Source organism: Nomascus leucogenys, chromosome 5, assembly GCF_006542625.1.
Source record: "Nomascus leucogenys isolate Asia chromosome 5, Asia_NLE_v1, whole genome shotgun sequence".
NCBI classification, from domain to species: domain Eukaryota; kingdom Metazoa; phylum Chordata; class Mammalia; order Primates; family Hylobatidae; genus Nomascus; species Nomascus leucogenys.
The window spans coordinates 101,046,496-101,062,040 of NC_044385.1; the positions used below are offsets into that span (position 1 = coordinate 101,046,496).

Consider the following 15,545-nt stretch of genomic DNA (forward strand, 5'->3'; position numbering starts at 1 on the left):
ATATGCAATGTTAGGTTAATGAGTTTATATTAACTGTCCCCCAAAAATGGCTGTAGCAATCTACACTCCCATCAATATTACACAAACGTATTACATAACCATACAATTTCTCCCACAGTTAATCTGATGAGTATTTTATTGTTGTTTCCATTTTCATTTCTCTGACATCCAGTAAGGTTCGGCATCCTTACATTTCCATTCTTGGAACTTTTAATTTCCTTTTCTGAGAAGTATTTTTCAATATGACTTATACGATTTCCTGCTACGTGGTTTTATCTTTTTCTTATAGGTTAAAGTTCTTACAAATTCTGGATTCCAATCTGCTCTTTCCTTGTTTGTTGCTGATCATATAACTCCCAGGCAGTTACTGTTATGTAAACACTTTAAATTTTCATAAAGTCAAATATGTCAGTGTCTTCTTCTGATTGTTCTTGCATTTCTGTGTCTTAATAAATCTCTCTTCAAGAAGTAAGAATACTCTTCTTGTTTTCTTTTAACGGTTTTAATATTTTGTTTGTTTACACTGAGGACTTTGATCCATCTAGCATGTATTACTACGCAGGATGAATATAAGCAATCTCTGCCCTTTGGGATGGCTAATTGATCCAACACCATCTCCTGAGTAACTGGCACCCCCGACACACAGATTTACATGCTTCCTTTACCACACAGCTAAGAATGTTCCATTTTTGTAAATGCTTTATGTGTTTGAAAATAATGTACATTCTGCAAAATTATAATTATAATTGTTTAAGCCTATTACATTGAAATAGTCTTTGGCTGGGCACAGTGGCTCATGCCTGTAATCTCAGCACTTTGGGAGGCCAGGACAGGAGGATTGCTTGAGACCAAGAGTTTGATACCAGGCTGGCTGACATAGTGAGACCCCGTCTCTACAAAAAAATTTTTAAAAAAATTAGCTGGGTGTGGTGGCAAACACCTGTCATCCCAATTACTTGGAAGGCTGAGGCAGGAAGATTGCTTGAAGCTGGTAGGTAGAGGCTGCAGTGAGTCGTAATCACACCACTGTACTCCAGCCTGGGCAACAGAGCAAGGCTGTGCCTCAAAACAAACAAACAAAAAAAAAAAAACCTGTTTTTGATCATATAGTTGTGTAAATATTCAACGAATACTGTTATTCATCACTGATTCTGCCCTCTGCCTATGATTCTGCTGCCTACTGAACAGAAATCATGATTTGCATTTACAGTGTCTAGAGCAATCTCTGCTATGTTTATTGATAATTTGCACTCTTCCCATCTATTATAACACCTGTCATAATGAATTGCATTTATTTGCTAATATACCTGTCTCCCGCTCTAGACTGTAAGCTTCTTGGGATTAGTCCATGTATCCCCCAGTGCCTAGCACATTGCCTGGTCCAGAGTAGACATTTCACTAGTGTTTATTAAATTGTGTTTTTTGTCTTGTATAGTAGTTTTCAAGCTTCTTTATGTTGTTGTTAGTAAGAGATAATGAAATGAAAAGGAAGTTGAGTCACAGGATCATCTCTTTCTCATGCGCTTCACTCCTTCTCAGAACATATTAAAAAAGAAACTGCTTTATATTATCACCTCTATTATCTCTGTCATTGACAGATGTCCTTCAAAAGCCAAGCAGGCTTCATTAAAGTTCTATATTTTTAGAAAAGGAACTCATCATCAAGTAAAGGAGAAAAGGGGAAATATTAAATAAACACTTGACATTCTGTGATGGTTTTGTCTCTCTTCATTCATTCAACCAATATTTGGTGAGTTCCCACCATGTACTTAGCAGAGTCTTAAAAACTGTGGGAAATACAAATACCTTCTTGAGTTTGCCTTTAGAAATGAGACAGAGAGTGTGTGTGTCTGTGTGTGTTAAGCACCTAGCAGAGATTGACAGCACACTCACATTTGAGTGGACATGAGAAATGATTCTTTGGGTTCTTGTTTCACATCAAAACAAAGAACTATTCAATGACAACAGGGACTTTCTCATTTCCCAAATGCCAAAGCAAACTTCTCTTTTGCCAAGGCCACGTTAAACTGTACCTTCAATCCTTTCACAGAGCTTATGCAAAGAGTGCATCGGGCAGGCCTCACACAGTTTAATCTGCGTCTTGGCACTCTGCAGGGCAGCCGCTGTACTGAAGGCCTGTTTCAGAGTCAGCATTACCTCATCAACCTACAGGAAGAAACAAAACTCAGGTCTACAAAAGTTGGCTTACATGGCAACATTCAACATTCAACAGCAATGTGAGCCTTTGTTGATGCCAAATAAAAAATAATAGAATTCTGATGACTAGAGAGCTAGCCGAGAGAAAATACTAAGTCTTGGAGTTAGACGTTTCATACATATAATTGAAAGCTGGATGAAATAAGATTATTTCAATGTGCGTAATATAATACCGCTCTGTTAATTTAAATTTAATGCTATTTTCAAATCGCATTGAGGGCTATGCCGTCACAGAGAGTTTAATTAGCTAATCCTTCTGTTTAATTATATGCTTTATCAGATAAAGATCCTTTTAGAAGTTTTGTCTGCCACTTATATGAAACAACAAAATAGGTCCAACATTCACTTTGTTAATAGGTATCCCATTTACTTTACTCTTCTGGATTACTTTTAGTGTAAAAGCAAATAAAAAGTGTTAAGTAAAGTTCTGAATAAAACTGAGTCTATTTAAACAATGGTGGGGAAAGTCTGTGTAATGCTGGCTTATCCCTGTAACTCCTGATTTATTAATATTATCATTCCACTTCTGATTTGTGACACTAAGAAGGTCTTACATACAGGCATCTAACAGCTGAGTCTCACCATTAGGCCAGCAGCTTGCAAACTACCAGTTAACTTCTTTTTTGTTCGTCCATGACCCAGTCAAAAAGTTTTAATCTAGCCTTTTTATTTCCTGGATGCTTTTTTGAAACCAACTAACAGCTCATCCCCATGCATTGTTAAACCAATTTTAGGTTGTATCTCCTTTTCTGTAAACAATCACAAATGTAAAGTGTAATTTTCCTACACTCTGTAGGACTTAGATCAAATTATGAAACTTGCATGACAGAGCCATTGAGCACTAAGGGCCTCATCCGAACTAGCTTTGATATTCAAAACCATTTACCATGCTTGGTAAGCACATTTTTATATTCCTTTTCCCCTTCCCCTATGGCCTGATTTAAGAATAAATTATTATTTAAAGAATGTAATCTACTTCTACATTTCAGTATATGAGGAAACTGAAATAAACAGACTATTCTACTATTTCTGAAAGAAGAGATCAAACACCAAGCAGTCAGTCATTATTCGGTTATGTTTTGTTATATCAGCAACCTTAAGGCTTATGAATTTCTTATCATTCCATTAATAAAAGCAATTTTTGATAAAATGTTATTTTATACTATAAGCAAAAAGTAATAATTTCTAATTCTTGAAAATAAAAGCACTACATATTTAATACCTTTGCATTTTTATTTCATTTGCCTTGTTATGCATTCAAAAGCTATTTGTGCAAATGTTCCTTTATTTCTACTTTCTTGTTTCTCATTTATTTTAAACACTGAAGGGGTTAGCAATCTACTAGTAATATAAATGGTTTCCATATAAGTTATTCATCATTTAATAATACCACCTTGTAAAAGGTATCTAGTAGAAATATTGAACTTTTGATGTTTTTGCTATTTCTGGGTGAAACAAGAGGTCATGATGTCTGAGATGTGGCTACCAACTTCTCCCGTACACAAATATTACTAAAAACTTATTTGACTTCTAAAATTATAATACTTTATTTTCTAAAATCTACCACTTTTCCCAAATGACCTATAAATTCTATTATGAGATCAGTACAACTAAAAGTTCAAATTAGTGTACCATGAATAACTTAATTATTTTAGTCCAGATACAACAGCAACAAAGTTATAGGTCATGTCAAAAGGTTAAAGGCAAAGGAATGGGCAAAGATAAATCAATCATACATAAACAAAAAGAAAGTACCTATTTTTGGCATTACCACCGGGCAAATTAAATTTCCAGCAAAAAGCAGAAGATAGGACAAAGGCCAATTTATGAAATTAGAAGGAAAATCTATAATGCAGACGATGCTCATAAACATTTACACTATATATCAAACTTACATATTTTATAGCATTTGAGAATAAGTCTAAGAATCACAGGATGTGAAGGACTTCAAAGATTATCTAGTCTAATTCTCTGAAAAAAATGTAAATTTTTAAATTATCCAATAAAGAATGGCATCAATCCTATTTTAACAATTCTTAACAACCAGGTCTACTTCAATGGCTAATTAACCACCCATGTATTGAAGTGTTCTCCACATTTGTTAGATTTTAAGCCCATTTATCACATTTTATACTACATGTAACTTCTCACATGACAGCTCATATGTCTGAAGCTAAGTCCTATACTTCCTGTCCCTAGGCTGAATGATGCCAATTATGTCCATTTTTCTTAGATGAGAAACTTTCACAGAGTACTGCTCTTTTCTGAAACATCTGCAACTTTACCTCATGATTTAAACATGCAGATTGGAAACCTGAACTTGTCTCTCAACCTGCTATCTTCCCACTTTGCTTGATCCTTAATTGTTACCGATGTAAATTTACAAATATACTCAATATCAGATGTAAGAGAAAGATAACTTCCTAGATTTTGTATCTCATCCCTCTATCAGTATGCTAGTATTTCATTTCTAATGAAATACCATGCTTATTTCATTTCTAATGAAATACCATGCTTATTTCATTAACTATTAACCCCATACAAATTCTGGGTCTTGGGCAGCTGGGTCTTTTTCTTTTTTTTTTTCCTTTTGGTTATACTTTCCCTAAATATTTTGGTCTGCATCTGTGGAGTTTACTTTTTCTTCATTTGTAAGTAGCAGTCCACCTGTACTTTTTTCACACTCTGTAAACCTATTTTAGAGGAAGCACTTTTGAAGAGATAATATTTTCTACAAATCTCAAGGGTTGGTTAAACAAGATTAAGCTGCCCACCAACAACTATTTTAAGAAAGAAAGAAAGAAAGAAAAGAGAGGGAGAAGGAAAGAAGAGAGAAGGTTGGGAGAGACAAAGGGAGGAGAAAAGGAAGAATTGATCATCTAAACTTCCAGCATAGCCCCCCAGGGCCCGTCAGAACACTACACTGTTTTACAAATTCATAGCAATTATTACAAAGAAGCAAAACAAAATGCTAATTGTGTATTCTTGGTACTCAGAGAAGATAAATCAGCAGGCGTGGTGTTGCAATACATTGTGTTACACAAACCACATCACTCCTAACACTGCTTAGACTGATAATATTTAATTGACTGTTTTGTTTTGGTCTATGTATCAGCTGCTTAAGCTATCCTCTATTATGAAGGAAATTTACATTTAATTTTTCTTGAGGCTTGCAGTTCTGATGCCTCACTATTCAGTTAAGATGCTTACAGATAAAATTAAACATGGTTTGAAAGATCCTAGCATAGGCCTGTTCTCAAGAATAATCATGCCAAACCTCAGATTCTGACACAGCTTCAAGTAGTAGGAAGGCATTCACAGCCAGTCAAGTCTGTTGCCTTAGTCACAGATCACGCTAGGTGGAAAAATGCAGCATGTTCCCAGACTTTCTACTGTGATTCCCTATTTCCAAAACTCATTCTACATGCATGAGGGCAAAATGAAAACAATGAAAACTAAAAACAAAACCTGTAAAAAAGATTAGAAGTAACAAAGTTTTACATCATTTTCCTTTTAGTGCAAGTTCTCCAGTGATCACAGATTAACCAGCACCTAGAAAATGATTGCCTGAAGTTAAGAGTGATGCAGTCATTCAATCACTCAAAATACAAAAGTACCAAGCACCTGCTATCCTAGAACCTCCATGACACAACACGTAAAAGAGACAGTCCAAAATCTGTGAAACTCACAATCTAGTAGAGTAGGTGGTTATGCAACAGATAAGTGAGTGTGGGGATTGGCAAGAACTGTTTGAGACCTAGGAATAAAGTATAGTAAGAGAACTAACAGTAGCACAACTAAAGGAGGCAATTCCTGTAAAACAGGGGGTCAAGAAAGGCTTCGGTAGGATGTGATATGTAAGCTGGGTCCTGAAAAATATGCAGTAGAAAATAAGGGGAAGGGTACTCAGGATATAGTAGGGCAGAGCCAGGCCTGCTTCACTTCCAAAATTAAAAGCAGTAAAAAAAAGAGATAACTAAAGCATTGCACTCTCCTTGCTTAGTAATAGGCAGATTCTTGAGGCTGACATGGCCTCCTTCCCAGCCAGACAGTATGAAAGGCAGCAAACCCCGGTTCTGGCATCCTCTGACATGGCACACTCCTCACCCCATGCAGTGAATGGGGACCTCTGAGTTTCAGCTATACTACTGTGAGCCACAATGGGCCTTCAGAGAGCTGCAGCCTCTCACTCAAGTCCTTAGGTCCCATGAACTAACCAACACGTGTGGGTTTCAGTAGCAAGCCAAACTAAAAGCAGTATCACACCAACCATCAAAGCAGTCTTTGCAGTCTGACCCAGAGAAGAGCTTGTAAGACGAACGGCATGTGTGAAGCAGGTCATGAAAGGGCATAGCATTCCGGTCTAAGTACAGAATAACATCAGATGAGGCTAGAGAATGAAGTGAGCCCCACTTTGTGCTACACAATATAGATTTTGTCCCTTAACAGTGAGGCATACACCAGGTTCCAAGGAGGAAATCTTGTGAGAAATAAAACTCTAGCATAATGTAGAAAATGAAGAGATGGCAGATTAAGCCAGTGGCAGGACGACTAGTTAGGACACTAACACAAGGGCCCAAGTAAAGAAGATGAATGCCTAGAATCGGGTAGCAAAGAGGAAACGGGAGAGAAATGGAGAAAAGAGACATTCTTATCTTTCAGTCAATAGGATTTGATGAACAACTGCATATAAAATGTGAAAGAGATACATTAGCATTTGTAAGTAGAGAAGTTAGGTAAATGGTACTTCCAAAATAAAACATATGGGGTATATGATAGTTTTTAGAAAGGTAGCAGAACGGGGGATCCAGAGCATGATAGAAGGATCAGTCCTAGAGTAGAGGAGGGACACAGAGCAGAAGGAGTGAGGTGTGGGCGTGCAGGGGATGGGTGGGGAGCCGGGCATGTGTGGAATAACATCCTAGGATATCACTTTCTACCAACTTGGTTGGTATTTTCTAGTGTTAGGTCCTCGGTTTTCTTTGGCTTTCTTTCTTTTTCTTCCCCCGGGTGTTTATCCAACCTGCCTTTCACTGTCATTTACACAATGACAATCTCAAATTTCTATCTCAAGTCCTAAATGCAACCTATTTAGCAACAGTCCCCGGATATCAACATGTGGATATTTCATAGGTATGGTTATTTAGAGGGAGAACAAAACTCAAATGGAACTCTCTAGAATAGTAAGTTTTATATCTTTTAAAGAAAAAGATGAAGGCCGGAGGCTGCTGGTCACAAAGTGCCTTTGAGCAAATTCTCTCCTACTTCTTCATTATTTCTAACCTCAGCGTCCACACTGGGAACGTGGAAAGCGAGAGTCGGGCAGGGATAACTGTGATATCCACCAAGGGCCCAAGGACAATGCTGCCTGACTGATTTCTATATGACGAAGTTGTATGTGTTTCCCTGGGAGAAATCCTGGTGGGAGGATCACATGTCTAAGAAAATAATTTTCTGTAAACTTTTCTAAGAATGGTGATGTATATGTCTAAAGGGTTGTGTTAAAATGACATGGGGAGATGGCATAGGTGCAAGAATAAGTAAAAACTCTGAGGGGAAAAAAATCAACATATTTCCTAGCCACTCAGATATATGTCCAAGCCTGCCTTACGTATGAACTCCAATTACCTTGAACTCTGCAATACAAAATTTATGGGAATATATCTTTTAATCAGCAATATGGAAAGCAACATCATTTCTCTGCTTTCACAGTTCTACGAATTTCTCCTTCACAGCAATGAAGGGGGGACATAATGCCTTGAACTCCAATTACCTTTAGTTGAGAGTAGGAGAGGGGTAGTGTTAAAGAGAAGAATTGACTTTTAAATGCCAAAGAAGAAAATTAAAGTTAAAGTAAGACCACAAAGTATATGATATTTTAAAAATGAAGAAGGGGCTAATAAAATAAAGGAAGAAAACCAAAATAGCTCTATATTCTGCTGATGTAAGCATTATCTACTCTGCGATGTTATAGCAGTTAAGAAAATAAAAGATAAATGGCCTTCCTTATCTTCTCATATGAGCGATGAAAAAAGTAACAGCTTTTCCCCTATTATTAGTCTTTTCCTACCTTTTAAAAAGCTCAAGTTTCCATGACTGGGTTTATTAAACCCACGAAAGTATCCAGGCATATAATTTACCATGACAATTTGTTTTTGCTTTTCTACTGCTGTGCTGCTTTGAAGGGGAAAAACATATTTCTAGACGCCTTCTTCTTTTCCCATAGATAGCCATTTTGCAAGGCTTGGGCTCCTAAGAGACAAGTCTTCTGTTCAACAGATGTATCCGCAGGAGCAAGCAGACAGCAATAACACTACTTACCAGAGATTCGCTGGCACACTGGAATACGTAACAAATATACTGGCTAAGTCCAGGCTCTGGAGACTCCCGGCAGATAAAGCCAAAGTGATCCACATGCTTTATACCCTAGATGGAGGGGAAGAAGTGCAATACAAAATTTTTGGGAATATATATCTTTTAATCAACAATATGGAAAGCAACATCAGTTCTTTGCTTTCACAGTTCTACGAATTTCTCCTTCACAGCAATGAAGGGGGGACATAATACCATAGCAGACTCATGCAGTGGCCTGTTGATACATAAAATAAAAGGTGAGACCAACTCAGACTGTTCTGCTTCTGATAAACATTCTGTGACTCAAGGCCACAGGAGGAAAAATATTGATGGTATGATCCACTGTGTCTTGTAATAAAATGCTACTCCATGTCTGCAAATAATGGAGTTTTCAATTTACTGTCTTCTTAGCACAGCAGTCTGATATTCATCATGAACCCTGTTCTTATCTATCTGAGGCTAAGAATCTGAGAAAAACTAATACTGACAATACTCAAATTAACTGGCATGCAATTCCTTAAAGTATGCATAAAATTATTGGAATGTTTGCCTCTTTATAGACACTCAAAGAGCCACACTTAAAAGACTGATACGTTAAAGAAATTACTGCAGGTGCCAATTATCCACACTGACAAATCATTGTACTTCCTGGACCCAGGTTAAATAACCTCCTCTATATCCCATTAAAAAAAATCATAATCATCTGTGATTTTCATCCAGTCTGAATGTATACATACTGGTAAGTAGACAACACCTTAACAGCAAGCACAGTACTTAGATAAGCCAGGTAGGCAAAAAATTTAAAGTTGTCCTGAAATCACCTAAATCCACATGAAAAGGAAAAATGTGCTTTGAAGTCAGATTTGTGCTAAAATCTTGATTCAACTAATTGTGAGATATGTGATATTGCACTGGGTTGCTCATAACTATCTCTGAGCATCCATTTCCCATTATAAAACAGTGGTAACAGCATCTACTGTCAGGAATGTTTGAGATTTAGAACTAAGAAATATAATTCCTAGGATGTTTGATAAACGGTAGCCCCTATTTTGTTATAATAAGCTCAATCTATCCAATGGAAATAGAAAAAGGAAATCAATTCTGGCAAAAAGAAAAAGTCAGTAGAGAGGAGAGAGGTTCCAATTCTTGGGGTGAAAGTAAGCAATCTGTATGGATATGACATCCATACAGATTAAATTTGCATGGTGACTACCAGCCCCCCCATACGATCTTTAGATACACAACCTCGATTTTCATCTTTCCATTCTCATCTCCTTTCCTCTGGCTTTATCTCCTATAACATTCCCTTCTCACCTCCCCAACTCCAGCCACACTGGCCTCAATTTGGTAAAACTTGTTAGTGACTTAAGAATATCCTTTACTCGCTTAGTACTAAATGGGAAAAATTCACAGGACCTCATTAGCTCAGAGAGTCCTGAGGCAATGGCAATGTTTCCAGGAAAGAAAACCATTCCCGTAGTCCCCATGCTTGCCAGGCAAACAGTCCGACAGATTTTGAAGAAAGAAGCATTTGGGATGTGCACTATTAAAAATCAGGCTGTTCCTGAAAACAGCTACATCATATGAGTTCAATTCCATGGAAGGACATAATAAGAGCAGGGCCAGCCACTCAGTGAGGAGCAGATGGATAACCTGACAATTACCTCGATGAAAGGCGGGGCTTTCCACAAATTTCCCTCCTGCTTCTATTTCTTTTTCTGAACCAGAATATCAGAATGCAAATCTTGACTTTAAAAAAACACAAAGGAGAAACAAGAAATTGTATCTGAACTTCCAATTTTTGGTTTGGCTAGTTCTTTTTTCTATTTTTTTTTCTTTTAGCTGCCCAATGAGCATTGCGAGTTTTCTCATGAGGAGGCTTGAGGAGTGTGGGGTGGGAGGCACAGCTTTTGAGGATGCCCCTTGGTGCTCTGGGATAGGAACTGCTTTGGTTCAGACATCACTTTCTGTTTAGTATTTGGCATAAGGCCCACCAGTGTAAAGTGCTCATTCATTCAACATGTACTGGACACCTCAGGGTTAAGCTCTGTCTTAGTACATCCAACTCTGATGTCCTACAGAATGACACCACAGCCTTAGACACCTGCCCTCGCAGCACTTACGATCTCCCAGGGACCACCAGTAAACTGGTAATTACAAGAATGCTTAGCACTTTTCAGTTAAAATTTCTGTGTCCTTTACGTAGGAATTTAGAAATTTACAATATATTCCTCCTTATTTCAACCGCTGACAAAGTTATCAGAGTAGAAAATTTTTATCTACACAATGTAATTTTATGTCTCCATATAATATAAAGTATATTAAAACAAAATATCAGAAGTGAACTGTTATTAGCTGAGACTGCAGCAAACAAGGTGTACAAAAACTGGCCAGCATGGTGGCTCATGCTTGTAATCCCAGCACTTTGGGAGGCCAAAGCAGGAAGATCTCGAGGCCAGGAGTTCAAGACCAGCCTGGGCAACATAATGAGACCTTGTCTCTACCAAAAATTCAAGAAAATAAAAAAATAACAAGTAGCCAGGCATGGTGGCACATGCCTGTGGTCCCAGCTACTGGAGAGGCTAAGGTGGGAGGATTGCTTGAGCCGGAAAGGTCAAGGCTGTAATGAGCCATGATCACACCACTGCAATCCAGCCTGGGTGACAGAGGAAGACCCTGTCTCCAAAAATAAATAAATAAATAAATAAAAGTACAAAAACTGTCTTGTTAACTTCAAAGGGAAGAATGTCTGAATATCATACCTATAGCAATGCTAACTTCAAATTATCTTTAAAAAGATAGTAAATAAAGAAAACAAGATAGGCCGGCGTGACTTTTCAACATTAAAATATAAGGACCTTGGCAAGATCCAGCTCCTTAAAGGTAAGTCACTAGGCAGAAAAGAAGTGACATTAAAATCTAAGTAAGGACTTTGGCAAGATCCAATTCCTTGAAGGTAAGTTAAGTCACCAGGCAGAAAAGAAGTGAATTCTCAATTCCAGGAACCCCTTTAGAGGTGCATTTTTTAACCTCCCTACATTTACATTTAGATACTCCTTCTATCTGACATCTTCAAAAGTTCTTTTTAATCTTGTAATCTCTTCAATGTCTAATATAATCGTGTACATATTAGGCTGTATTGATTATTTTAAAAAACATTTAAATACACAGTTTGTGAATTAAAAACAAATAAAATAACAAAAATACAAAAATATTTTCAAAATTTAGTATTTACATTAAAATAAGCTGAAACCCTGGTTCTCCTTTTACTACCTACTATGGTATAGAGAGCAAGCATGACTCAGTTATACCCACAAGTCCCACAGGCCAACATTCCAAGGAACTAACTGTGAAGGTATTTTCAAAAGAACTTACCACCACAAAAATTCCATCACTGGAAGGGATTTGATGAAGTGGCATTACAATGAGAAGGGGTTGGCTAAAATGAGGACAAACTTAGGACAGATACCAAGGGACCTGGGCAGGATTTTGGTGCTGCCATAGACAAAAACCCAGGAGCCCTTAGTTTAAGACAAATTCCCTTTAAGAATAAAAATTTAAATTTCAAAAAAAATTAAAATTTGAAGGGAGTCAAGCCCAGTTATTTTATTGTTAATTCTGAAACAAGATTGAATTGTTCTCTTCACATACTATGATATACTTTGATACGTACCTGAGAACAAGAGGAGATATCTTTAAAATTCTTTTCTAGCACAACTGATTTAGTGTCTGGACTGATAAGGTTAATCTCAAATCGCCCAACCTTAAAAATAAAAGCATTCCAATTAATTTCAATTCATAAGGATCTAACATCTTACTTTATAACCAAATATTAAACTAATAATATAGATTCAAATGCAATATCCCAGATATATCTATTTCATATGTGCTTAAACATCTAATCCAACCAATATTTTTAACCCCAAATATCAGCTGCCTCAAAAATGTTTCTTTCCTCTGTCAAAAAAAGTATGAAAATTAAATTAGTCTTCAATTATTATAAGATACAAATATTTTTCAGATTAGAAACAACTGTCTTTTTAAAAAATATGCAAACTTTCCTCACTTCATGATTTCTAAAAATAGTAATTTAAAAAAATAAGTTATAATCATACTTTCTTCTAAATGGTCAGCAAAAGGATATATCTGTAATTGGGCTAATGAATTAAAATTTTTGAAAATAAACCATTCAGAAAAATTAACAACAAGGACTGTGACCAGCTAAAAAAAAGAACAAATCTGATAGCCCGAAGAAAAGGGGAAATTCAGTTAACACATCACCAAAGACCAGAGAGGCTTTAATGACATACCTTGAGTTCATTAAAAACAAAACCACCACCAACAAAAAAGAACAAAATATGAACCTCCAGAGGTCAAGGCTGTAGTAGCTGTGATCACACTGCTGCACTCCAGCCTGGATGACAGAGCGAGACCCTGTCTCTTTTTTTTTTTTTTTAATCAGGGGTGTGATTTTTTTTTAATCAAGTAGTAATACATTCAATGCTACTTCTTGCCATCATTTTCAGTTGTTGAAATGGGCATACTGAGCTCAGAAAGCAAATCTGATGCCTTCATGATATGGAGCCACATTTGGGTTCTGCGTGAGGTCACTTCTGCAGGAGAACATCACATTTTCTCCTTAAGGCAAAATGTTTGCAAGTGTTGCCTCTTTACTTTGAATTTACTTTTGAAGATGTACTTGTTCACCTACCAGTGTTTATGAAATCCTGCATTTGGGATGCTTTTTCTATAATAAAATATTATCATTTGTGAAAAAAAGCCTCATGAACTTCTGATAAAGCAAACTTCTGATATTACACACCAGTACTGTTTACCAAAATACTCCGGAATTTCCCTTCTCAGGAAATCTTTAAAACAGGTTTAAAAAAGATAGTCACTCTTTCTCCCCCGCCCCAAGGAAACTCAAATCTTACAAGCTGAGGATTAAAGACTCTCTACAGGGTATTGTTAGGAATTAAGTTATTTTAAGTGGAACCTGACACCTTCTATACCCTGTACAACATTCAAAAATGTTTAGAATTAAGAATGATCTTTTATACCAATACTACAGCTTGCATCAAATTATTTTAGTATCCAATTATTTTTAGGCCAATGGTGCTTCTTTAACATCTTTTGGTGTGACAGCATAAATTGGTGTGTCCTCGACTCAAAATACAAATACAAGTCTCTGGAGTTTTTTCTTCTCTAGAAAAAAATTCCCTTGTTTCTCCATGCCAAATCGCACTCTCTCAGATTCATATCTTTAAGGACTGACTTTCTACAATTTTTTTGTTGTTGTTGAAACGGAATCTCGCTCTGTCGCCCAGGCTCGAGTGCAGGGTGTCTATCTCAGCTCACTACGACCTCCGACTCCCCAGTTCAAGCAATTGTCCCGCCTCAGCAGCTGATTAGCTGGGATTACAGGCACGCCCCCACCACGCCTGGCTAATTTTTGTATTTTTTTTAATAGAGACGGGGTTTTGCCATGTTGGCCAGGCTGGTCTGGAACCCCTGACCTCAAGTAATCCGCGCACCTTGGCCTCCCAAAGTGCCGGAATTATAGGCGTGAGCCCCCACGCCGGGCCTACATTTTTTTTTTAAGCATTTATTTGAGAATCACCCCAAGGCACATGCTGGTGATAGATTCTTATTCTCTCTACCAGGGGTGCAGGGCGCTCTACGAATTGCTTCCTCCTCCTCTTCGTTCCCTACTCCCTTACTTCTTACACTCCACACTCCACGTCTGCCGCTCGCCCCTTCCCTACTTTCCTGTGCACTCTTCCTCCACCTGCCTTATCTGCTTTGAAAGGGAAAACAAACAAAAAGATTATTCGTTATACAGAGGTGGAGCTGGGAGGAACTGGATGCCCAGCTGCTTCCATCTGGCACCTTCTGGGGCAGGGGCGGACAGCGTCCGGCCAGGCGTACCTGGAAGAGCATGGTCCTGTTCTTCTCCGAGTCCGAGGGCTGGACGTGACTGGGGGCGCTCGCGTGTCTCCGTCGCGGCTGGGATTTCTGGCTGCCCTCGTGAACTCTCCTTTGCACTCCGGTGACACTGCTGCACCGAGACCGAAACTCCTGCTGCTCATCAAAGCCAGAATCTTCCAAAATCCGCTCAGGGAAGCAGACCCGAGAGCTGGTCAGGGCAGGCTGGCTGGCCTCGGCAGGTAAGCCAAGGTGGGTGTCGCTGCCGTCAGCCTCCTCCGGCAGGCAGTCTCCGGGGGACCCAGGCACCACCACCTCCAAGTCAGCCAGGTCCTCTCCTGGGTCCGGACCGCGCTGCTCGCCTTGGATCTTCAGGCGCTGCTGTTCGTGCAGGCTGAACTTCTCCATGCAGTCATCAATGAGGCTTGAGGGGGCCTTCTTGTGGGTCACGGTCACCTTTCCACAGTACAAGACTTCGAACTTCTGAGAGTTGTAAAAGGCGTCCTCATTATCTTTGCTGGGTTTGGCATCCTCTTTCATGGCCGCTTTAGATAATTGCCTTATGCTGCTAATAACATCAGGAACCTGGGGGAAAAAATTAAAACCCTGATTCTAGTTGAAAGTTTTGAGACAATTTACATTTACCTAGCCCAATTATTATCACATGGAATGAATTTTCATCCTAAATAATATACAAAGTAATAGACACTACACAAGACAGAGCATACACTTATACTATTTGACATAAATGACTTCAAGATAAAATTAAAATGTAATGAAAATTAATTGAAATTGAATAGCAGGATTATATTTTCCCACTTTAAATGAGTCTCCCAGAAACAAAACCATGAAACTATATAAGCCACTGCCAACCTATTATGTCATAATATGTCTTTTGATTGTGTTTAAAAGTTATTTGTGCCTCAGCTGAAAGGAACCGAAGTTCCAACCATGAGGATAAAATAACCTTTCTTGATGAGGAGATTAAAACCTAGACACCCCTCACCAGCATTAACTATCAGAGAAAATGCAAATTAAAACCACAGTAA

The 15,545-nt window shown here is 38.0% G+C and overlaps 1 protein-coding gene across 2 annotated transcripts in view; it reads right to left on the minus strand.

The window, feature by feature from the left end:
* The window catches only part of TBC1D4 (TBC1 domain family member 4), a 78,189-nt gene extending 63,110 nt beyond the window's left edge, over window positions 1–15,079 (minus strand). The window contains exons 1-4 of one of the 2 annotated variants that reach the window (XM_030813491.1): window positions 14,500–15,079; window positions 12,245–12,334; window positions 8,539–8,643; window positions 2,034–2,166 (exon numbers count right to left, since the gene is read on the minus strand). In XM_030813491.1, coding sequence (XP_030669351.1) covers window positions 2,034–2,166; window positions 8,539–8,643; window positions 12,245–12,334; window positions 14,500–15,036 — 865 coding nt within the window. In that variant the 5' untranslated portion in view covers window positions 15,037–15,079. The remainder of the gene's footprint in view (window positions 1–2,033; window positions 2,167–8,538; window positions 8,644–12,244; window positions 12,335–14,499) is intronic. The other variant, XM_030813492.1, reaches the window with a different exon arrangement.
* Window positions 15,080–15,545: the final 466 nt, after the last annotated feature.